This window comes from Streptopelia decaocto (genome assembly GCF_964273445.1).
Source record: "Streptopelia decaocto genome assembly, chromosome: 23".
NCBI lineage: Eukaryota > Metazoa > Chordata > Aves > Columbiformes > Columbidae > Streptopelia > Streptopelia decaocto.
Genome location: NC_138678.1, coordinates 5,471,629 through 5,495,687, shown reverse-complemented (window position 1 = coordinate 5,495,687; position 24,059 = coordinate 5,471,629). Strand labels below are relative to the sequence as shown.

At 54.2% G+C, this 24,059-nt stretch overlaps 3 protein-coding genes across 10 annotated transcripts in view; all 3 read right to left on the bottom strand.

Moving 5' to 3' along the window:
- LOC309449352 (lethal(3)malignant brain tumor-like protein 3) overlaps window positions 1–6,795 on the bottom strand; it is a 35,618-nt gene extending 28,823 nt beyond the window's left edge. For all 7 annotated transcript variants that reach the window (XR_014185937.1, XR_014185938.1, XR_014185939.1 and 4 more), the window contains exon 1: window positions 6,656–6,795. The gene's annotated coding sequence lies outside the window, so the exon portion shown is untranslated. The remainder of the gene's footprint in view (window positions 1–6,655) is intronic.
- Window positions 6,796–8,540: 1,745 nt separating this feature from the next.
- On the bottom strand, window positions 8,541–15,886 carry SRSF4 (serine and arginine rich splicing factor 4). The gene is made up of 6 exons (XM_082071545.1): window positions 15,725–15,886; window positions 13,695–13,837; window positions 12,762–12,874; window positions 10,898–11,112; window positions 10,037–10,120; window positions 8,541–9,882 (listed from the first exon to the last, which is right to left on the bottom strand). The coding sequence occupies exons 1-6, from the start codon at window positions 15,829–15,831 to the stop codon at window positions 9,141–9,143; spliced, it is 1,404 nt and encodes a 467-aa protein (XP_081927671.1). The 5' UTR covers window positions 15,832–15,886; the 3' UTR covers window positions 8,541–9,140.
- A 2,529-nt stretch (window positions 15,887–18,415) lies between these two features.
- Window positions 18,416–24,059, bottom strand: MECR (mitochondrial trans-2-enoyl-CoA reductase). 2 transcript variants are annotated; one of them, XM_082071532.1, is made up of 10 exons: window positions 23,838–24,059; window positions 22,787–22,884; window positions 22,015–22,146; window positions 21,229–21,372; window positions 20,320–20,422; window positions 20,025–20,127; window positions 19,664–19,737; window positions 19,319–19,379; window positions 18,821–18,893; window positions 18,416–18,594 (listed from the first exon to the last, which is right to left on the bottom strand). In XM_082071532.1, the coding sequence occupies exons 1-10, from the start codon at window positions 23,966–23,968 to the stop codon at window positions 18,431–18,433; spliced, it is 1,083 nt and encodes a 360-aa protein (XP_081927658.1). In that variant the 5' UTR covers window positions 23,969–24,059; the 3' UTR covers window positions 18,416–18,430. The 2 variants fall into 2 exon arrangements, with proteins under 2 accessions (XP_081927658.1, XP_081927659.1); XM_082071533.1 differs by lacking the exon at window positions 21,229–21,372.

The window sequence follows — 24,059 nt, the reverse complement described above, 5'->3', positions numbered from 1 at the left end:
GTGCGCTCGTTCCATCAACCCATTTCAAATGCCTCATTAAACACTTTAAGAGAAAAAAGAAAACAACCCCACACCACATCACACAATCCAGAACGCTGAGACATGAGTCACTCTCCTCCTTGTTTAAAGCCGTTTTCATAGTCTCCTGAGCAGTACTTGTACTCGCTCTGCTGAGACGACTGACATTTTTCATTTACATTTGGTTGCTCCCTATAGCCCGGCGTGGCTGTGAGACGCTGCTGGCTGCAGAGCACACACACGCCTGCGCCTGCCACGACCTAAACCCTCTCCCCGTGCCATTGGGACCAATGATTCCAGGCACGGAAAAGACAAAACAGAGAAAACTTACAAGAACCGAGAGCGCTGGAAGAGCTCTGCTCAATGATCCCACCGATCTATGGGACGCACTCGGACTAACAGCGTGCGACGAATTTTAGTGCGGACGTGTCCGTGTAAGAGCCGGTTCTTTACCTGATGGATTGAAATCTCCTCAGCTCGTGCAGATGAGGAGAATGACCCAAAATCAGCAGGAGCATAAGCGAATGCCTGTAAGTGTAAGCGAATCCGCACCAGAGAGCTTACAATGAAGTCTGAGATGAGACAAGCGGGCAGGGAAAGCAGGTCCAAGGCATTCCTACCCCAAAACAGAAACAGTTCCATCAAAATCCTGGGAAGCCAACTGGCAGATGCTTGACCAGGCAGGCAACGAGAGATAGTTCTCTTCCCAAAGAAGAAATGCAAGAGCTCAGAGATTAACATACAAAGATTCTGGTTTAAGCAACTGGTTTCTGGATAAACAGAGTAAGAACAGGTCTACAAAGAACCGAGATTTTTTTTGTCCATTACATTGACGTGTGTGTCCAGTAACATGCTTGTATTATCCTGTTAAAACTCAGGTTTTCCCTAATTTTAGGTACGGTAGCCTCGGAAACCTCAAAAGTCTTGTGGCCAACAGTGTGTCTCTTGTGGTGAGCCTGGTCAGAGGAGACTCTCATGGATGTTCCTGCAAACGTAACCAGCACTACTGGGGGTTCATCCTGAGAGCATTCTGGTCTCAAGGCCGCAGAACAGGCAGTTCAGTTTAATACAGACTCAGACTCAATCGCTGTCACGACAAGTACATCACCCATGTTAGGGACAGACATTGGTGTTGTTGCTGGAAAGAAGGGGCTCCAGCTTCCCAGAACCACCACTGAAAGAGATCCCAGGAGTTCAGCCTCAGCGTGAGAGCGATGTTTGACCACGTGGACCAGCCGAGCCCAGACTGTTTACAAAACCACACTCACCTTGCGCCAAGGAGAGCACAATGCGTGCACCACGTACTGTTATGACTAGGCGCTAATTCACTCTAAATACACCTAAAAATATTCCAAATGAGACAGTGACTCACTGCACACGCTGCGTCAGGGAGCACCCCGCTACTGAAATACGCATTTCAGTTAGACCTGCTTCTAGAAGCTTTTGCAGAAAACTCTATGTTCTCTTCCCCAGAAAAGGCTCACCTTCCAAAGCAGCGCTCGAGGCAGCGGAAACGTTGACAGCAGCAGGAGCAAAGCTGGTTGGGCTGGCATTTACTGCTGAGGATGAAAGAGTTTTTATGGCTTCTGCTTCAGTAATGATTTCTAGCAGTCCAAACTCATTTAAACAGAACTGCAGGTAACAGAAGCAGGTCCTCATCCTTTCCCCCTCAGCCCTTAGATATAAAACTCCAGCTACTTACAACCCTGCATAATGGTGAAGAACAGCGGCACCGAGGCCAGCGAGAGCGAGCTGGGGAGGGCGGGAAGGGAGCGAGCGGAGCAGCAGCTGAGCAGCAGTTCAGCCGCCGCCGGTTTTAACCAAAAAGCGGGTGCAGGATCCGCAGCCGGTGTCCGCGGCTACGCGCTCGACCAGACCCGCACCAGCACCAGTGCCGCGGCTGCACCCCTGAATCCAAGCAAAGGAGCGTGTGTAGGGTGCTTTTGCACAACTGCAGCCAAAAGCTGGCCATATATTAACGTTTAATGTAGCCTTGTAAATCTATAAACACTCATTTGTAGCCAACATTTTTATGCCAGTTTCAACAAGGGTTAAACCATCACTTTTTAGATGTTATTCTTTGCATTCACGCTTTAAAAATAGAGAAGCTCAGACACCAAGACTATGCACAGAGCTCCCTCTGGGACGGGGGTTTGGAAGATACTTGGGGAGAAGGAATTAAGTTGTAAAATTTACTTAAACCTGAGGCAGGAAAACTGTCAAAACTCACAATGTAGAAAATAACCTTACACTAGCCAGAGAAGACCTGATGCAATAATGGGCCTTTTTCATCTCCGTATTTTGTAAATCTAGTAAAATCCCTAGAAAAATGTAATAAAGAGACTACTTTCCTTATAATGTTCCCTATCAGTAGAATCTACAATAAAATCAAGATACCCCAATAAAAGGAAGCAATCCATGCAATTAAAAAGACAGCAGAAACTAACTTGAAACACTCCGAAGAGCCGTCACCAGGCACGAACGTTCCCATTTGTCCCTATTTGTGATTGCTTTTCATCTTTAACATCTTAAGACTCAAAAACATGAACGCAAAAGAAGATACAGCAAAACTGAGTCATTCAGTGCCGAGTCGCAGATTCAGATTTATGAAATGATAAATGACTGCCACGCTGGCAGAGATAATGGTTCATAATTAATACGCTACCACCCGGACCTCTGTGCTTTATCTTTTGGTAGGGAATCCACAGGCAGAGGAGGTCAGAAACACTCAGGTTTTGATCCTGTCTCTGTCGCTGAGCCACCGTGCAGCCTCGGGGAGCTGCTTCATCATTAGTGTAAAAAGCCAGCTTTGCTTTTAACATCCATCTTGTCTTAGTTATGAGACAAAGAGGAAAAAGGAAAAAAGGCACAAGTTCATACAAACAAACAGAAGTGTGTAGGTTAAATGGGTGCTCGGGGGTTCACTGTTCTTCTCTAGACACCATCAAACCTAATGGGAAGAGAAACATTTCCACAGAAATTCCATTTCAGATGCTGCCAGGTTGATTTCCAATTACATGAGGATTTCAGTATCTGGATATGAGACTAAAAGTGATAAACACAACAGTGCAATAAACCCAAAGATTGTAAATCATGTAACACCACCCAAATTTGCAGCCCTTCTGGCTAAGCCTCCACATACCAGGAGGCAAAACTCCATTCAAGAAGCAGCTGGCATCAAGAAAACCATCTGACACCGAGCTGCTCTGGGAATAACCGACTCACAAATCACCTTTCTTCCCCGAAACCAAATGGGTAACCTAGCAAAGCCGGTCATTTAACTCAGTGTAATGTATGTGCGTTCAAAGCGAGCTGGCACTCCGAGCTCCACGCGTCCCCGGCCTCTCGTTCGATTTGGCAGCGGTGTCTAACACCCACCGCGTTAGATCTGCCAGTCGCTCTCATGACGTTAGCGGGGAACCGAACTGCAATTTAAACGGAAACAAAAAAATCATGACTTCTCGCAGGGCACAACTAATCTGGTCTCAGGAGCTGCTCTGAACACTTACCAGGTCAGACACAAAAATCATTTGCCTGTCCTTTGCTGTGATGATGACTGATGATACTTTACTCACCCATCAAAAGCGATTACTCACCTAGGGCAAGTAATATTTTGCAAGGCTGAACTAATACCATTACAAAAGAAAACCCAAAACAACCTCACCTCCAGGAACCTCATCAGTCAGGGACTGAAATGAACTTTCAGATCCTGCAATGGAACCGCAGCAGTGCCTCGAGAGAAAGCGTTAGCAGCCACCGGCAAGCGTTCAACAGCAGGAAGAAGAGTTAAGTGCTTCCACTATCTATGTTGGTGAAAGACAGAAAAAAAATACATATATACATATATATATATAAAGTTCAGAACTGAGGAATTCCAGGATCCATCCATTGTACTTCCTATTAATTTTTGCTTCACTCACCCAGGGACTTTTCCTCAGGGCCTGAGACCGTGACTCTACTAATCCCAGTCCCACCAGTATAACACTCACACACAGCAGTGAACGCCACCCAGCGCCACACCATAAAAACCACCAAATTCAGCAGCACCCAAAGCAGCCCCTACCCAGACACTGCAACTTCGGCCGCTTCTCAATCCGATCCGATTTGTACAGCAACAGATGCAAGACATAAATACTTTCCATCACCCGTAATCAGAACTGTTTTCACACAAAACTTAATGACCTGTAAGGAAGCTGTAAGATTTGATATTCGAAATAAAGTCAAAATTGCAGCGCTGGGGGAAAAAAAGCGATTCTGCTAATGGAGAACCAGACGTTCAGTCACACCACGGACGTGTTTAACTAAGACACAAAAAATCAATTCTGCAATAAAACATGCCCTTAAAGTGGAAGTAGTTACTGAAAACACAGATGTGTTCACAGAATCCCAGAGTGTCAGGGTTGAAGGGCCCTGGAAAGCCCATCCAGTGCAATCCCCCATGGAGCAGGAACACCCAGCTGAGGTTCCACAGGAAGGTGTCCAGGGGGTTGGAATGTCTGCACAGAAGGAGACTCCACAACCCCCTGGGCAGCCTGGGCCAGGCTCTGCCACCCTCACCGGGAAGAAGTTTCTTCTCAAATTCTGGGATTCTGTGATTCTGCGAGATGAGCCGCACGACCTGGAGCAGCGGTGACTGTTTCCATGCCTGAGATCATCTCATGTGACAAGGGCACTGTCCTGCTACAGCTACAGCACAAATCAGGCTATCAAAAGAAATCCTGTGTGGTTCATGAATACGTCTTCTACCTCTGCTGAGATCTACCATGCTTCATTTAGCAGGATTCAATCAGAAATTAAAACAAACAAACAAACAAATAAAAAACACAGGACATGAGCCAAACGATGCTAAACCTAATAATAAAACATCCATTCCTGGGAGGTGAAGTATTTTGCCAGTAAGTTGAGCCATCCTCTGGAAAGTAATCTGCCTAACGGCCGATGCTCCTGCCTTACAATTGCAGTAAATACAGAACTGGTGGTAAAAGGTGCAGCCAGCAGGGCTGAGGCAAAGAAAACACGGCCTTGGGCTGCGAGAAGTCAGCGGGTCAGGAACCCCTGCGCAGCACGTTTGTAACCACTCGCCCACTGCAACTCAATTATTATGGCAACAAAAACCACAAAGGCAAGAGAAATTAACTCTGGCCAAGAAAAATGGAACGGGCCCGGCACAGTCTGCCCAGGAGCTGTACCCCGTTGTTATCGGCAGCTCGAATTCAGGCCCCATTTCCACCTCTGTGCTCACAACATAGTACCATTTATTTAACACGCGTTCAGCCTTAATGGGATTATTTGCAACGTAAAGTGCAATCAATTTTAGGCCAAAACTAGAGCACAGAGGCCAAAAATGTCCTCTGTTTTAATTTAATCTGTAATTACTTTATAAGACTACAATCCAGCAAATCACCCTGGGGACTCTTACTAATTAGTATCACATATCTTACACCGCCAAGCAGAAATACTGAGGAAAGGCCTGTCCCCACCCTCCAAAATATATAATCTAGACAGATGGGACAAAGAAGCGGAGGGAAGCAATATACTGATGCTAACGAGACCGTGTCGGGCTGCTGTTAATTGCTGCGTGGTAGGAAATCTGCAGCCTCGACCACCCGTTTTCTCTTCTTTTACTTCTACTTTATTATATAATAACACATGAACCAGAGAGGCCTTACGCAATCGAGCACAAAAGATGAGAGCTCTTTATCCCTTAATCCCAATTACAAACCAATGTGTGTATGTTTTTGTTCCTTTTTTAAACTTATCTGGGCAACACTTGAATACATTAATGTTTTCATATTAAAAACCTAGTGCAATTCCTTCTGGCACCAAGCGTCAATAAAACTGTCCTAATCCCTTCCTGCTGAACACCAAACATCACTAAGATTGACCCATACTGATCTCTACCCTGAGCACTGATCAGTACTTTTAAAGTATTACATTTATCCCTCTATTTATCTGGCACTGTCCTTCTGTTCATAAAATATGGATATTAGTTCCAGTCTTTGAATTTGCTGTCAGAAAGTTTGACGATGTTTTTTTCCCCTCATGTAAAAAACTATTTTCAAACCAGTGTTTCTCTCTTGGGTAAGTCTCAAAAATCTACTTCCAGTGCACTGTATTTGCGTTTTCAGACTCGCGAGGAGTTCACGCCAGAGCGGGACCGGGCTGGGGCACTGCGATCTCCACCGCTACCGCTGCGGACCCGCTGGAAACGGGCCAAGAAAACACCACAGGAACTCTAAACGTTTTGTCATTTTGATCCGTAGCCCGTGAACAACTTAAGCTCATCTTCCGCACACCTCCTCAGCTGAGCTTTACAGCGGACTTTCTCCTTTACAGTGCTTTAAAACGCACTTTCCCCACCCAACCGGGAGCTTTAACCCGAGGGGTTTCCCTCAGCGCCCGGACGGGAGCAGAGGAGACGCCCGAGGGGGCTCGTCCTGGCCGGGGGTCGAGCTGTGACGGGACGCGGGGCTGCCCCTCACCCCAGAGGCGCCATTTCCCCTCAGACCCCGGGGCCCAGACGAGACGGGCCGAGCGGAGCGGAGCGGCCCAGCCCGGCCCGGCCCGTCGCCCCCGCCACAAGATGGCGGCGGCGGCTTCCCGCGCTCCCGCCTTCCCCCCAGCCGCCTCCACTCACCCCGGCCCGGCCGCCCGGTGCCTCTCTCGCCTACCGGGGCTTTTTCTCTTTAACTCCGGCAACAATTCGTGCCCCGGCGGCCCCGCGGGAGGGCGGAGCGCATGCGCGGCGGTGCCGCTCCCGGCCCCGGCTGAGGCGGCGCCGCGGGCAGGGCGGGGAGCTGGAGCGGGGACCGGGACGGACCGGGACGGGACCGGGACGGACCGGGACGGACTGGCACTGGGACGGGGCTGCACTGGGACAGGCTGGCGCTGGGATGGGGATGAACGGGACAGGCTGGCACTAGGACAGGGCCACCAGCTGGACAGGGAGACCCTGGGACCAGCGGGCGCTGGGGTCGGGCTGAGCCGGGGCGGACAGCGGCAGCGCGGGTCCCGGTCACGGCCCCACGCGGGTCCCGGTCACGGCCCCACGCGGGTCCCTCTCCGCTGGGCCGGCCCGCGCGCGCCCGCGCGGGGCTGAGGCGCGTTCCCGGAGATCGGGGAGCGGGGACGAGCCCGCGTCCCGCCGCGCGCCCGCGGGGCCGCTCCATCGCCCGTGGGTGAGGGAGAGCGCTCCCTCTTCCCTGCATTTGTTAAACTTGTTTTTCTTCTCATTATTTCCCTTTGTATTTGAATAATGAAACAATAAAAGAAGCGGCGGTAAGATATTTTAATGATGCTTTGGGTCTGTTGTTTTTGTCTCAGTGGTGAGGAAGGAGAACGAGCAGGCCCCAAGCTGTGACGACTTAAATGTAATGGGATTTCATGGAAATAATAAATGAGATTCGAAATGGCTCATTTGAAACACACATCATAATATAACTCATCCCTCAAGTGAGGCACATAAAATACCCATCTTTAAAATCAGAAAGCAGATGCGTTTCTCACCTGGTCTGGGTGTTTGTGGATGGCGTCCGAGCGCTCGCCGGGTCCAGGTTTACAGGAGCCCAGAGCTGGCAAATCACTGAGCTCTCCATGTTTATTTAGACTTGTATGTTGGTTTTAATTGCAATAACTGAGAGGTACCTACTTCAGGGCTTCTCACACTCTATCCCACACAGATTTCTGCTTCCCTTCCTTAGACTTAGCCTGGACTTTATCATTCGCAGATTTTCTTAAAGGCATTTTTCAGCTAATTATCGCCTATTAGCAAACATCTTGCCTAGCCTGGTTTGGTTCTATACTAAGATTAAGCAGCAAAAGGGATTAGAAATGTTATGTGAGCCTAAGATGTTAAAGCACTAAATATATAGAGCTGCAAAAGGCTTTTCCTTCTACAGGAATTAAAGATCACCTCTGCAGCGCTTTCCCACGGTGCTGCGGCAACGCGACCCCTGGTAGATCTGAGCTGCTCCCCAGCCCCGACCCCTCCGGAACCCCACAGAAAGACCGTGCTGAAAGCAGCTCTATCATCTGCCACCCTTTCATCTTTTCCCTATGGAAGGGCAAGTTTTAAATGATCCAATTAAACAGAATCACTTGCACCTATGAAGTCAACATCCAGCTGCAAGAACCACTGTTGTAAGTATTGTCAGTGTGAAATTTCCTAAAGAAAAGTTGTTGATAAAGCCATAAAACCTTTTTTTGTTCCCCCCCCCCAAATAAAAACCTCACAAAATCTGATTTGCCCTTTATTTTTCAGCCCATAGCTGGCGGGCAGAGCAGGGTGCTGGGACGTCGCTTCTTTATTCAAAGCCACCCGTGCAACAGAAGAGCTTGTGGAAAGATCCCCTGGAGCAATTCGCCAATGGCCCAAATCTGAAATTGGGATATTATTCAGGAATATCTAATCTTTATGACTCAGGAATATCTACAAAATTCCTGCCAGAGCTGCTGCCCCTCCTCCCCCCGCCCCGCTGACGAACCCAGCGACAGCCACAACACACCATGCAACCACCACCAAATGTCGTCAAGCAAAAATAGTCTTTATTCCAATTTCATGGAAACAGGAGTCACTGCACTTTGCAAGACAGGGAAAAATAAAATAAAAAAATCTTAATATAAAACAAGGATATTGTCACAATACCATATATGGAACTATACTTTTCCCTATGGATTACTGAAAGTACCTATTTTTTTTCCTTTAGACTGTACTATTCACAACTTTGTGAGCCCAAAACCAAAAGTAGTATGAACTGAAGACTTAGCACTTCCACTAATGTTGTACATCGAGGGGCAAAGACTGTTGAAGCCATCGTACCTACCCAACTGTCCTCCCATAAACCCACCGAGGTGCAGCGCTCCCTCTCTGCAAGGCTTTTCCTGGCAAACAGGACGATTTTGGTGCTCTAGGAAGAGCAATATTTAAAGAGAACCTTTCTGTCGGACAGCAATGAGCTGAACAGCCTTGCGCCAGCGAGCAGAGCGAGGAGGGAGCAGCGCAGCTCACGGCAGACGTACCGTCAGGGTTGTTCAGAATATACAGCGTCAACGTTTCTACTTCAATCCCTTGCGCTACAACTACTGAACATGTACAAAAGACTTTTCCGACCGTTCCAGCAAGATTAGGATCTGGAGCGAGACCTTGACCGTGATCGGGAGTGTGACCTAGAGGCAGACCTAGATCTAGACTTGGACCGGGATCTGGGCTTTGAAATAGATTTGGACCTGGAACGAGAATCTGATTTGCCACGTGGTTTTGACTTGGAAATGGACCTAGACCTGGAGCGAGACACCCGGCGTGCAGCTCCATCCTCGCCCTCCCCCCTCGCCTCTTTTTTGTCAGAATCTGGTTTTGGACGCTCCTTTTCCTTGGAGGCTGACCTGGACCGCTCGCGGCTGTCCTTCCTTTTCTTCTTGCTGCTCGGTTTGCCGTCTCGCTTGCTGCGCCTCTTGCTTTTCTCGCTCTTGCTGCGGCTCCTGCTTCTACTTCTGCTCTCATCCCTGCTCCTCTTCCTGCCCTTCCTTTGATCCTTGCTGGGGCTCCTGCTCTCGTCCCTGCTCCTGCTCCTCGCCTTGCTCCTGCTCTTCTCCTTGCTCCCGCTCCTCGCGCCCTCCCTCGCCTGCCCCCTGTCCTTACTCCCGCTCCTACTCTTCTCCTTGCTGCGACTCCTGCTCTCTGCTTTCTCATCGCTGTTATGGAGAGCGCCCTCAGATTTGTCTTTACGTTTGTTTCGGGACTTCTCTGCACTCCTGCTGCGGCTCCTACTTTTATCCTCTTTACTTGGAGTCCTGCTTTTCTCTTTTTGGCCTCTGCTACGGCTCTTGCTTCGACTACGGCTCTTGCTTCTGGAACGGGACACAGACCTGAAAGCAAAAAGGCAGGAGACAGCTCCAATTTAATGTGGCTTAAATACTGTGCATAACATGGCAGGGAAAGAACAGTGTTCCTACTGCAAACCTAGGATGCTGCTTCTCATTTAAGTGGGTAGCCCCCATTTCTTCCGCCACAAAGACATACCTGGATCTTGATCTACTCTTGGAGCGACTACTACTGGCACTGCGGCTCCTGCTCTTATGAGAATGTCTGCTGCGCGAGCGAGACCTGGAACAAAAGCAACCGGCGTCACGTTAGCGCGTGCCCACGGGAGCTCGCGACCCGCGTGGGCAAAACCCACAGCACTAAAGCGCCTTGCACGGAGCCGAATGGTGGGAGCGTTACACAGTGGAGTCAGACTCGGAGTGCCCTTCTCCCCACTGCTCAGCCCCTGGGGTCTGGGAGTGAGCAGGCTGCTAATCCGGGAGGAAACACGCACCCTTATTTGAGATAAGGAAGCAAAACCTCTTTCAAGTCAGAGTTTGGATACAGCGAGAGCCTGGGACAGAGCTCTGACTACAGCCTTTGGTTTAATGTTCCACGAACAGCAGGAGTTTGCCTGAGTTTTCTCATGACAAGTTCTACCCCCGAATGGAAAGGAGAAAATAACTCAGTGTGGTGTGCTGAAGCAGCTCTCGATCCTATAATGAAAGCAGCAAATCTCTAAGAAACAGGGAACAGGTGAAGGTTTCCAAGCTGAGAAAGAACTGTTAGTCCTGGTGCTTATATCAGAACACAGTGTTCAGAGCCAAAGCGTTAAAAGCACCTTCTGTTTCATCCCGCAGGCTCAGCCGCACCTGCCGGCGGCCTCATCCTGCGCGAGCTGCGGACCGGCCGCGGGGGGAGCGGCACGGTGCGGGCTCGCCCAGCACCCTCCGAACAGCGGCCTCGGTACTTCTGGCAACTCACAGATCCTCAGAAACTAGATTTATTGAGGACTCGGAACCCCTCCAATATTTATGTAATTGCAGCTAGATTCGGCCGGAGCTGCTTCAGGAAACGTACCTTGAGTGGCTTCGGCTTCTGGAGTAAGAGCGGCGCCGTCTCGACCCAGGTCTGTCTTCCACTAATCTAATCTTTCTGCCATTTACTTCTGTCCCGTCCAGCTTTTCAAGGGCTCTTTTCATGTCAGAATAGGATTTGAACTCAATCACACCTTCATTTTTCCTTCCTTTGTGTGCATCTGCATATGTCACCTCCCCTGCCTGACGCATATAATCCTGGAGGGAGAGGACAGAACAACCATCGCCTCGAATCCAGAGCCGGGCTCCCATTTCTGCAACGACGCTCGCTTAAACCTCCTCTGTTCACACGGATGTCAGCGAGGGTTTAACCAAAGCGCATTTGCCAAATAACACACCAGGACTTCACTGAGTTTGTGCGATTAGAATCAAGGTGGTGTCGATAGTTTGGAACTAAATGATAATTTAAGGTCTCCCATCTCATGTCTAATAGCAAATATGCTCTGGACTAAAAGTTTCAAAGTAAAGAAGCGATTAAAGAAATAAAACGCTTGCTCTCTAAATCTTGTTTTCAAAGGTTCCTTGGGAAAGGTGATAAGCTTAAAGGTCAGATCTGGAGAGGAGAAGCCTACAGGCAAGCGGGCGCCCCCTCACCCTCCACCTCGGCACCAGGTCCCGTCCCGCGGGAGGAAACCCCCTCTCCCCCACAGCTGGACTCGTCCCCGCTCCGGCTCCCCGGCTGCTCCGTTCCAAACCCCGAGCGCCGTGTTTATGGGGGTCGCTCTGCCCTGCCCGGAGCGAACCGGCCGCGTTCAGCAGAAACGGGCGCGGAACTCGGGCTCAGACCCTTTGCAGCCCAGCTACTCCCACCTTCAGGTGACTGCAATGAAAGCTGTTCAAAAGAAAAGCGATGCGTCCAGGAGAGGATTAATCATGCCATGCTCTACTTAAAACTTTTAATACCAGAAGCAGAGAAGCTATTGCCGGTGTGAAGCATTAACAACAAAAGGCATTCGAAGAATCTCGGTACGTACCTGAACTAGTGTTATATATTCAATTACAGACCAGTTTCTACTACGTCAAAGTTTGTTTAGACCAAATTTTATACATCCTTAAAAGAGAACCATAAAAGAAAATGCTCTTGTAACAAGTGTTTTTAACCATTGCTGCTAAGTTTGATAAGGAAACACTATCTTTTGGGAGCTACTATTGAAATTGCGCTCCCTGTCCTGCCCCATCCGTGCTGCTGATATCACGAGCCAGCCCTTCACCTCCAGCGTGCTCGGGGGTGCTGGGGCTGCGCAGTCACCACGGGCTCCGCTGCCCGGAGCCCCCGCTCCCGCGGGCGCTGAGAAGAGGCGCTCTGAGCAGGGCTCTGCGTGACTGCTCACGCTGGACCATCCTTGCCCTGGAAAACTCTCTTTAAAGCAGCTTTACATGATGCAGAAATTCTTACGAGAGGCTGTGCAAGAACAATGCGATCGTTTCCAAATAGCTCTAACGCTTTACAACTTGATAAACAAAATCCAAAATGACAGGGGTGAACTCCTCCATCTCTAGTGAATCCTACCGCTGGCATCATTAAAGTCTGACAGGGCTTACACATAAAACACAACCTGTACGTGATGGTGGTTTGTGTCAAGGCAAAAAGGTTATTCCAGTGCCCAGCGACACCGGGTCTGCACCTGCAGCTCCCAGCGTCACATTAATTACTTGCTATATGCAAACACATTTCCACCGTGACTTAACATGTGTATTACTTCCCAAATAGTACACATACGAGTTCACAGACTTATTAACAAGTTGGAGTCCAGAACACAGGTGGACACCAGTTTTCCTTGTTGAAAAATAAGCTTTTTTACCCTTTGTGCTCTTTAATAGAGAGGGTAAAGAAAGGGGCCTCATACCTTAAGATCTTGCCAACTGCAGCGGCTTGACAAGTTTTCCACAATCAATCTGTATTCTGTACGGGTCGGAGGACCGTACTTATCTCTTCCGCTTCTTCTATAACCATATCCACCTTTAGGAGGTGACAAGCAGACAGCAGCACTTGAACCGGGAACGGAGCGCTCGCTCGACACCCCCCAGCGCCCTGCCCGCGCGACAGGGACACGGCAAAGGAACCCCCCGGCCTGGACCCCAGCCCCTCGTACGGAATAACGGGAGAAGTTACTCAAGCACATCATTAAAACAACATGCACAACTATAATTATATTACAATTAGCATGCAATTAAATTTATCTTTAAAGCGGTTCGAAAGAAGAAATCAAATTAAGCCAGTTTACTAATGTTACTTACATTGCTCAAAGGCTTTCTGAATATCTGACCTGAGCAAAGCTTTTCAGGCACCTATTTCAGATTAATCTCATCTGTCTCTAACCCTTGGGGTCCTCAGCACCCAGGTCTAATGGGAAAAGGCTGCGGTCGTCACATGGCTTCCTGTTATTTTTTGGTCAGCCAAGGGCCACAAAGGTCAAAGAGCCACTCATGGAAAGGTAACCCGGGTCAGCACATGGGACGGGCAGTCATCTTAGCCTCAAAGGACTCTTTCAATTAAAACATTGAGGTCTTTGTTAAGTCTATGTTAAACATCACAGAGCAAATAAACCATTTAAATAGTTAAACAAAATTATAATAGTAAAAAATGGTACAAGAAACCGTGTTTATTAATTTATCAATTAAAATAGTTTAATACAACGAAGTTAAGAAATATTCAGATCAACAGTTACATTTACAGTTACAGAACACTGTTCACAACTTCATAGCATTTTCTTTTAAAGTTACTTTATTTAAAATTACTTTTATTTAAGGTAAGTCGGGACACAAATGCGAGTGCTTACTGCGTCCGGCCCCGTACGCGCTGTCGCGGCGGGGGCCGCGGGCGTGCTCCACGATCACGCGCTCCCCGCACAGGTCCTTCCCGTTCAGCTCGTACACCGCGTCGTCCGCGTCGCGCACGTCGTCGAACTCCACGAAGCCGTACCTGCGGAGGAACGGAGCGCGGCGTGAGCCGCTGACGGGCAGCGCTGGCCTCTCGGTCCGGTTTCAGCTTTCTTGGCTCCAGCTCTGCCCGTAACGGTGCCTGAATTAACAAAATGTTTCACAGCGACTCCAAATGCCGCAAATAAAGTTGCTGTTTCTCACGTGAGTGCTGTTGTTTCAGGGGAGGAACAAGCGTGATTGATTTATAACAACCGAAACAATCATAGTTGTTATAAAACTGTTCAAATTGGAACTTTCTTCCCTTCAATACCAAAAATAGAGCGAGCGCAAACATTTCAACGAGATCTCGCCCTAAAAGCGGTTACTTGCCAGGTGAAGTGCCTGGCACGTGCCAGCCCTTTAAGGACAATAACGCACAGACTTTTGAAGCTAGAAAAATGGAGGAATATCTGAATTCGATGATGTTTATTTTCCCATCTCAGGTAAACATCACTTCAAGCCTTCGAACTGCAAGCTGAAACTACAATTAGCAGCAAACGAGACCCTTCCAGGACTCTGCTGCAGTTCCATCCTCTCGTCCAAGCTCTTCAGCCCAACTGCGTGAACACCAACGGGCCGACCCGCCGGCCGAGCGCCCGGAGCGGCTGCTCAGGAGCCCGCCGCTCAAACACCGGGCGGTAACGCTCAATCGTTTGCTAAGCGCTGCTAAAAACAAACCCTGGAGAAAGTGAATTCACTTCTGAAGTGAAACTAACAATTAGTTCTTCTGGCTAACAATAATAAAATCCATTTTCCACTTGGCCTTTGTAAGGAAGACTTCAGGTTGGGTTTCTTGTAAGAAGTAAAGATGCCAACATGCATGAGGCTTCAAGCGTTGGGGAAAAGACACCACAAGAAAGCAATTTGTTTTCTCTTGGAAAATCCACACTGGATGCGCTGAGCAGGATCCAGACCCCCCAGCTGCGGGAACACGCGGGGCGGGGGGCAGACACCCCCCAGCTGCGGGAACACGCGGGGCGGGGGGCAGACACCCCCCAGCTGCGGGAACACGCGGGGCGGGGGGCAGACACCCCCCAGCTGCGGGAACACGCGGGGCGGGGGGCAGACACCCCCCAGCTGCGGGAACACGCGGGGCGGGGGGCAGACACCCCCCAGCTGCGGGAACACGCGGGGCGGGGGGCAGACACCCCCCAGCTGCCGGAACACGCGTGGGGCGGGGGGCAGACACCCCCCAGCTGCCGGAACACGCGTGGGGCGGGGGGCAGACACCCCCCAGCTGCCGGAACACGCATGGGGCGGGGGGCAGACACCCCCCAGCTGCCGGAACACGCATGGGGCGGGGGGCAGACACCCCCCAGCTGCGGGAACACGCATGGGGCGGGGGGCAGACACCCCTCACTGCCGGCCCTGGGCCCCCGCCCGGGGCTCCGAGGACAGACCCAGAACAGACCCGCTGCTGCCACAGGGCCTGGAAATCGGGGGGTCTGCCCCCCAATCGGGCTTTGGGGGTGTTGCCCTGGCTCACCCTTAGGGGGGCCTGGGGACACAAGGGAACCCCCCAGGGGACACCGGCTCCCCACGGGGGGCACACACCCGGCCACCTGACCGCCCCAGCACCCCCGTAACTGAAGCAGGGACCCCGCCGTTGCCATGGGAACACAGGCGTCCTGCCCCCCCCGGCCACAGCGGCCCAGGCTCCTGCCCCCGTTGCCATGGGAACCCAGGCGTCCTCTGCCCCCCCATCTCCCCACAGCCCCAGGCGCCCCCCCGTCCCCAAAAGCGACTCAGGTGCCGGGGAGGCCCCGCCCGCCCCCGCGGGACGCCCAGCCGGCCCAGCCGCCCTGCCCGCCCCTCCCGCCGCCCCGGGTTCGGGCCGGGCCGCGCTCCTCCGCGGGCGGCAGGAGGGGCCGGGCCGGGCCGCGCTCACCCGTTCTTGAGATCCACCTCCAGGATCTTGCCGTAGCCCTTGAAGAACCGCTCCACGTCCCGCTCCCGCGCCTGGTAGCTGAGGCGGCCGATGTAGACCCGCGGCATCGCGCCCGGCGGGCGGGACGGGGACCCGGGACCGGGACCCGCGCGGGCGGGGCGGGGCCGCGGACACGTGACGGCGCCGCGCGGGGCGGGAGGCAGCGATAAGTGTGGATACGTCACGGAAGGCCACGCCCCCCTCCGGGGACTCGCGGCTCTTAAAGGGGCGGCGGCGCCGTCTGGAAGCGGCGCGGTGACAGCGCGCTGGTGGGCCCCACCGGCCGTGGGGGTCCCCCTCCTCGTATGGAGAGAACGCATCGTCCTCCCTTCCCCATATGCAGGGCACTTGCCCCACATGCCAGGGTATGAGTGGGGTCTGCCTTCCCTATGGATCAGGGAGCTTATGGGGTCCCCTCTCCCCATACAGCAGGTGTTTTGGGGGTCTCCCCCTAGGTTGGAGAGATGGTGGGGATCCCCTTCTCCATGGACACGGTGATGGTGGGGGCTCCCCTACCCATGGGTCAGGGGGCTTGTGGGGTCTCCCCACATGCCAGGTGCTGTGGGGGTCCCCCATGTGCCATGGTACTTACGGGGTCCCCTATATGCAGGGCTTTGTGGGGTGCCCCCCCCATATGCCGATACTGATGGGCTCCTCCTTCCCCAAGTGCAGGCAGGGATGGGGGACCCATCCCCACAGCCCGGGGTGCATGGTGTCCCCATCCCCGGACACCCCCAATCACACCAAACCCCAGCAGAGACCCTCGGGACCTTCCAGCATCAGCAGCCACCCCCACCCCATGACCAAAAGATTGATACGTGCATCACCAGCCGCTGGTTTTCCAACCACGATCTTGCTCATCTGGCAAGGAGAGTTAAATCTAATTATTTATTCCTTCGTGCTCTGGTGTAGGAGTAACGCTTGGGAACATTCTGTGAAAGTAAGAGAGTTCCCTAAAGCGTGCTAGGCTTTATTGCCCAATCAAATAAACAAGGTGGATAAAGCTTTGCTTTAATTTTTTCTGGTTTGTGTCATGCTTAATAGTGCTCTTAACGATCTCAGAGTCATTGTCTTGCTTTTTTCCCCTCGCTTTATTCATCAGGTGGGAAAACTCTGGGACACACAATGCTGCCCTGCCTGCAATGCCACCCTGCCTGCATAATATTGGGGGGTTTCATAGTGGTGGGAGAAGAGATGGGAGATGCTGGCAAGGACTTTATCACGGGTTATATCTAGTGGCTTCTTGGTTGGTTTTTGCCTAAGGGAGGTGTCAGTGCGAGGGGCTACAGGGGATCAAACGGCTTTAATACACCCAAGCAAACTCAGCTGCTGCCACAGGGCTGGGAGGTTTAATTGCAAAGTGGTGTCACCCCCGGGGAGGTCAAGATGAGCTCGCGGCCCTTCCCGGCCGCCAGCAAAAGGCACCCACGCCAGCCTGGGCACTGAAACGTTTATTGGCAGCATCTTAACAAATACATATGTATATTAGACATTGATTTCCAAGAGGTTCTTGTCACAATCAGTGGTGGCAGCAGCAACAGCAGCAAAACTCAAGTCAAGTCCAGGTAATGCAAAAAAACTCCCCTTGTCCGCCCCGCGACCTGCCGTGTCAGTCCTGTCCCACCTGGAATGCCACCACCCCAGCTGTCCCAGGGGCTGACGGTGCTTCCAGCTGTCACTGCTGTGGGGGCACTTGGTGGTTTGGCGTTTCTTTTGTTTTTTGCTATTTGTTTTTGAGATGAGGTGATGCCGAGGGCTGGAAAAGCCTCTGTGCCCTCGTCCCGCCGGCGCCGGTGTCCCTGCCCTCGTCCCGCCGGCGCCGGTGTCCCTGCCCTCATCCCGCCGGCGCCGGTGTCCCTGCCCTCATCCCGCCGGCGCCGGTGTCCCTGCCCCCGTCCCGCCGGCGCCGGTGTCCCTGCCCCCGTCCCGCCGGCGCCGGTGTCCCTGCCCCCGTCCCGCCGGCGCCGGTGTCCCTGCCCCCGTCCCGCCGGCGCCGGTGTCCCTGCCCTCGTCCCGCCGGCGCCGGTGTCCCTGCCCTCGTCCCCCTGGCGCCGGTGTCCCTGCCCTCGTCCCGCCGGCGCCGGTGTCCCTGCCCTCGTCCCGCCGGCACTGTGCGGCTGCCCAGGGAAAAACTAAACAAATGAATTTTAAAGGTTGTTTTTCTCTGCAGTTCAACATGGGGAGCGGCCACTTGGGGGCTGAACTTCGAGGAGGGACATGTAGGTGGCTCAGAAGCTGCAGCAGCGCCGGGGGGAGCGACCAGCCCCGAGCTGCCCAAAGTCACCAAAAATCACCTGGAGGGACAGTGCCAATGGCAGAACAGCCCACAGCTGCTAAGCCAGGCAGACGGCAGCTGCGCAGCCCCGAAAACACGGACGTGAGGGGAGCTGCTGCTCCGCAGCCACCCTGAGCTGCACGAGCTGCCGCCCGGTTCCCTGAGATTTCTCTTGCATCCCAACTCGCCCCAGCTAAAGCCAGCCCCGCTCCAGGTGCCGTTACACACAACGCACCCGTGCAGAGCTGCAGGGCTCTTAAAGCTCCAGGTGGGCACATAGAAGTTAATAATAAAACCAAGAAAGCTCAGTGCACCTGGAGGGTTTTCGCCGGTTTCCCCGCAGCACCTCTGGTCTGCAGACGGAGCAGCCCGGAGCAGCCCCGGAGCGCAGGTCAGAGCAGCAGGATCTGCTTGGAGGACGCGAAGGGCTTCATGGCGTTCTCCAGCGCTGCCCTGTACTCCTGCAGCGGGACCGGGGTGCAGGCCGGCGCGCTGAGCTGGCCCCGGCGGATGAGCTGGAACAGGGCGTCCATCATGCTGCTCACGCTGTCCCGGTCTGCGCGGGAAGGACGGGGCTGTCACCGCGGGCTGGCGGCCCCGGGCAAACATCAACCTCCTCTAAACCCCAGCTCCCTCAGCCGCTCCCATCACACTTGTGCTCCAGCCCCTCACCAGCTCCGTTCCCTTCTCTGAACTCGCTCCAGCACCTCAAGGGTTTCTTGTTTCGTCATGACACAAACAATACCACCGTACCCATGCCATCCCTCCGTGCCCGGGCTCACCCTGAGCATGGTCCTTCCTCCACTGGCTCATCCAGAAGCCGCGGAGCCGCACGTCCTGGAAGATGAACGCTCTCTGCGGAGAGAGGGAACCACGCGCCCCATGGGACCTGCATCCCCGCAGCGCGACAGCAAAGGGAGGCGGCAATGGGGGCCCCTGTGCGTTCGTCAGCGCTCTCGTTAGTGAGCTGGGGCACAGTGGGATGCAGACGCGACTCCGAGCTGTGGACTCGGGACAGGTTTGGGGTTGGTGTCTGTGGGGCCGCTTCCCTGCTGGAACTCACAGCAGCCCAGATCCTCCATAAATACCGTGGAGACACCCGCACTGGGAGGCAAAGCAGTTCATGCCATAATGACCCCATTGGCCAAAGGAAAAAGGCTGGAGGCTCTGAATGTGCAGGCAGGGGAGAGGGAAGCCCCCGCGCAGGAGCCCAGGGACGGGGCATCCGCAGCGGGCACAGGGGACGTGCCCCGAGGGGAGTCGAACACCCCAGAACTCACCACAGGCACCGTCACGGGCTGCTTTGCCATCCCCCCGTAGGTGACCATGGTCCCTTTGGGCCTGAAGAGGAAGCGGGTATTTGGTTATCGGTCCCCAACGTGCAGCTCTGACCTCGCGGCCTTTCCCTGCGCCACATCCAGACCCTCCACCGTGCCGATGGGCTGCTCGCCACCAGAGCCCCCAGGCATCCCTCAGGCTCTGTCTCCACGCATTTCCCTGCTCCAAAATCACAATTATGGCCAACATCAGCCAACAAGACCTCCGGCCACCTCCCGCCCCCGGGAGCTCTGGAGCAGGACACCCCGGACCAGCTGCTGTCCCCGGGCCACCCCAGCCCCGCTTACTGCAGGTGCCGCAGCATCTCCGTGGTGCTTTTGCCTCCAACGCAGTTCAGCGCGAGCCGGGGCTTCGGGGTGTTCTGCAAGAGTTCGTTAAGAAGGTTCCCAAATTTTAGGGCACCTATGAGGATGTGACTGTGGTTCTTGAGCGAACAACTGCCTTAAACCTCAAAACGGGGCAGCTAGGAGTTACATGGCTAAAAACCTATGACCTGGCCCTTGTGGCACCATCAGAAGCCCTCGGGGCGCGGGGCTAACTCCTCATCTGGAGAGAGGTTTGTCCTCCCACCATCCCCGCGCCCTCCCCCGTGCTGAGCCGCAGGGACAGCCCTGGGCGGCCTCTCCGGCGGGATCAGCATTGAGGTACCTTAAATATCTCTTTCATCTCTGGCTTCCTCAGCATCTCCTCTGTGATAACGTGGTCTGCGCCCAGGGCCACCAGCCTCTCCACCAGCTTTGGGAGATCAGCTCTGGGGAAGGGAAATAAAAAAGGACTTCAGAGCCAGAAAGCAGTGTCACCTTTTCTTTTCTGCTCAGACGTATTTGGGGCCAACAGGGCAGAGGCTGGAGGAGGCTCAGAGGAGCAGACGGGGCGCGGGCTGAGCCACGGGGGGAATCCCAGGAGGGAGGGGCAGGACACCCGTCCCCTCCCCGCGACCCACCTGTCCCGCACCACGTTGATGGTCTTGATGCCAGAGGCTTTGGCGATCTGGATCACAGCCTGGCCCACGCCGCTGTTGGCAGCGTTCTGGATGACCGAGTCCCCTGCACGTAAATACATCCAGGTGTTCATTGCAGCAGCAACCAGCAAATCCACTCGTATCTCTTTCACAGAGCGGCTGGGGCTGAAGGCACCTCTGCAGATCATCCAGTCCAGCCCTGCTCACGCCGGGTCACAGAGCAGATTGCACAGAATGCACCTGGGTGGATTTGAATGTCTCAGAGGAGACTCCACACCCGCTCTGGGCAGCCTGGGCCAGGCTCCGGCACCTCCCAGCAAACAAGTTTCTGCTCATGTTCAGATGGAGCCTCCTGTGTTTCAGTCTGTGCCCGTTGCCCCTCACCCTGGCGTTGGGCACCACTGAGCAGAGTCTGGTCCATCCTCTGACACCCACCCTGACATATTGATCCATTGATCACATCCCTCTCAGCTTCTCTGCCCCAGCTCTCAGTGTCTCCCCAAAGATGCTCCAGACCCCTCAGCACCTTCATGCCCCTCCCTGGACTCTCTCCAGTGACTCCTTGTCCCTCTTGAACTGGGGAGCCCAGCACTGGACGCAGACCTGCAGGTGGGGCCCCCCCAGGGCGCAAGGGCACGTTGCTGGCTCATGGTCAACCCCCTGTCCACCAGCACTCCCAGGTCCTTCTCTGCAGAGCTGCTTTCAGGCAAACCAGCCCCAAGCTGTGCTGGTGCCGGGGTTGCTCCCGCAGCTGCAGGACCCCGCACCTGCCCCGGCTGGATCCCATCGGGTCCCCTCTGCCCGCTCCCCGCCCGCCCGGATCTCGCTCAGCGCCGGCACAGCGCCCTGGGCCGCCAGCCGCCCCTCCTGCCAGAGCCGCGGGAGCCGTACCTGGCGCCAGGCGCTCGAAGTCGGCCAGCATGCGGAAGGCCGTGCAGGGGTTGACGCTCAGCGTGGCGGCGCACAGCACCGGGACGTCACCGGGCACCGGCAGCAGCGCCTCCTCAGGGAACACCCCCTGCGTCCGCCACGTCCCTGGTCCCGGCGCCGTCGAACACGGGCAGGGGGAGGAAAAACACATTATGAGACCCCAACTCACGCCGCAGCCTTAAAACCCGTCGCAGCAGCATCGGCAACGTGTGCCCGGGGGAGCGGGCAGAGATACTCCAAAAACCATTAAAAACAAAGAAACGTGGCAGAAAGAACAAAACTTCAACCACGATACAAACAGGTGAGAACTGAAGACGCCTTCGAGCAGCTCCAGCGGTTCCCAATGCTTCTTGTCTGAGACAATCCAACACATTATATTCATGATTAGACTAATAGGGCAAGAAATGGGCTCCAACTGCTGCTTCCCTCGCCTGGAACATTCTCTAACGGAGCTTTTGTTTTCATTTTAAGCCACATCCAATTAGCTGTAATTGCTGTAAGCGTGAGGGGCATGTGGCTGTACCCACATCCAGCAAGGACGGTGCTCTGGACAGGGTCGGTTTTGCTCCGGGACCCCCAAAATCCCTGCACCAGTTCACACAGGGTCACGGCCAAGGGCTGGCCCTTCGTGCAGACCTGGGCAGCTCCAGGCAGCCTCCAGCATCCCCAAAATCTGCTGGGAAGACGCCCTGCAGGGGGCACGCAGGAGAACCGCGCGGGTGGGCAGCGGCTCAGGGACGCGCTCACCGAGGTGGTTAACGGCCAGGATGACCCTGTCCCCGGGTTTCAGAGCCGTCACACGTCGCCCGACCTCCAGCACCTCCCCGACGCCCTCGTTCCCGCCCACGGCCGGCAGCGGGGGCAGCGTGGCGTAGGTCCCTGCGGGGACACAGGTGACATGAGGAACCCACCATAGCCCGGCCCTCCCCACCCACTGCACCCGCACCTCGGATCCTGGGGCAGTTCTGGGCCCCTCACACCAAGAAACCCTTGAGGTGCTGGAGCGAGTGGAGAGAAGGGAGCGGAGCTGGTGAGGGGCTGGAGCACAAGTGTGATGGAGCGGCTGAGGGACCTGGGGGTGCAGCTGGAGAACAGGAGCTGAGGGGAGACCTTCTGATCTCTGAACTGCCTGAAAGGAGCTTGGAGCCAGGGGGGTCGGGCTCTGCTCCCCAGGAACAAGCGCCAGGAGCAGAGGAAATGGCCTCAAGTTGCCCAGGGGAGGTTGAGGTTGGATTTAGGAACAATTTCTTCCCCAAAGGGCTGTGGGGCATTGGAACAGGCTGCCCAGGGCAGTGCTGGAGTCACCATCCTGGAGGGCTGGACAGACGGACATGAAGTTCTCAGGACATGGGGCAGGGACAGGGTGGGTTGTGGTTGGACTCGATCATCTTGAGGGGCTTTTCCGACCAAAATGATTCTGTGATTCTATCTCAGGAGCCGCCTCCAAACCCCCAACACATCCCACCAGGAGCATCTCATAGACAATTAATACACAAAAAAGATGCAGCCGGTGCGTTACCTTGGATGACATTGATGTCGGCGGGATTGATGGGGGATGCCAACATCTTGACATGGACATCAGAGTCCCCCAGCTTGGCCACCTCGAGGTCCTTTAGTCTGAAAAGGGAGACACAAAGGAAAAATGCATTGATACAGGCTTGGCTGGTGCTTCTGCACCTTGGTTTAAGCTGGAAAGAGATGCCCATGTCACATATGCGTGTTAGGCTTAAAATAAACAGCATCGTATTCTCTACCCCATCTATATCGCCATAGCCTGGTCTCCTCCAGCTACGAACCCCAACATCCACCTTAGACAAGCCCATCAAGACAGATTTTTGATGGAGGCCACTAAAAGCCAAAAAACCAAGCAAAGTGACGCTCACTAATATTAACAAATTCAGCAGGTTGCATAAAAAAGCCGCTGTTTCAACTGGCCGGGGATTTTCCAGCGTGTCCCGCCCCACTTTAGTGCGGGTATTTTCAGAAATCTGCAGAAAAGAGAAGTTCTAAAGCGTGAGACCGGCCTTGCACAAGCCATGGGGCGAGGGCGGCAAATCTCAGGAGCCCTCAGGGGTGACAAGAACCATCGTGCATTAAACGGTCAAAAGGAAAAGTGATCATCCATCCCCAAAATCCCCAGGGGTTTGGCGTCCGGATGCACCCGCATCGGCACCTCCCGCACCCCTCGGGGTTCAACAAGCCCTTGAGGTCTCCTCCTTTTTTTTTTTTTAAAAAAAAGGCTTAAAATCTAGATAATTGTGACTTTCTCCTTGCAAAGTTTTTCAGTTTTTTGGTTATTTTAAAGGGAAAATCCTGCACCAGCCGCTGTTTCCCAAACACCGATCAGCATGACACCGGCTTTGTCCCACAGTTGGGAAACCCCATCAATGTGATGCAGTCGAGGACGAATTTGGGGCGCAGCGGTGCCGAGGGCTCAGACCTCCGCATTGTGCCCCTATAGAGCCCTCCCGTACCTGCACCCCCAGCGCCGCCCCCCGACTCCTGCACCCCCCACTGCAATGCGCTCCGGTAGAGCCCCCCCGCCTGCACCCCCTTGTGCTCCCCCTTACTGCACGACCGCCGGGGGGTCCCCGTGCCGCTCGAACAGCAGCCCCCGCGCGGGGGGCCCCGTCCCGGACGAGCGCGCCCGCACCGGGAGGGTCCGCGCCCCGCGCAGCGCCCGCGCTGCCGCCCGCTGCATGCCGCTCCGGCTCCGCTCGGCTCCGCTGGGTTCCGCTCGGTTCCGTTCGGTTCCGCTCGGCACCGCTCGGTTGAGCCCGGCGCAGCCGCCA

Bases quoted from the DNA above. Each gene is read 5' to 3' on its own strand.
- SRSF4 (XM_082071545.1), bottom strand. From the start codon at position 15,831: ATGCCGCGGGTCTACATCGGCCGCCTCAGCTACCAGGCGCGGGAGCGG. The intron at 10,121-10,897 runs GTACGTTTCCTG...CTTTTGTTCCAG, and splicing joins AGAAGCCGAAGCCACTCAAG to GTCTCGCTCGCGCAGCAGAC. The intron at 9,883-10,036 runs GTATGTCTTTGT...TTTTGCTTTCAG, and splicing joins AAGAGTAGATCAAGATCCAG to GTCTGTGTCCCGTTCCAGAA.
- MECR (XM_082071532.1), bottom strand. From the start codon at position 23,968: ATGCAGCGGGCGGCAGCGCGGGCGCTGCGCGGGGCGCGGACCCTCCCG. The intron at 21,373-22,014 runs GTGAGCGCGTCC...CGCCGGGACCAG, and splicing joins CCTGGCCGTTAACCACCTCG to GGACGTGGCGGACGCAGGGG. The intron at 20,423-21,228 runs GTACGGCTCCCG...ATTTACGTGCAG, and splicing joins CTTCGAGCGCCTGGCGCCAG to GGGACTCGGTCATCCAGAAC.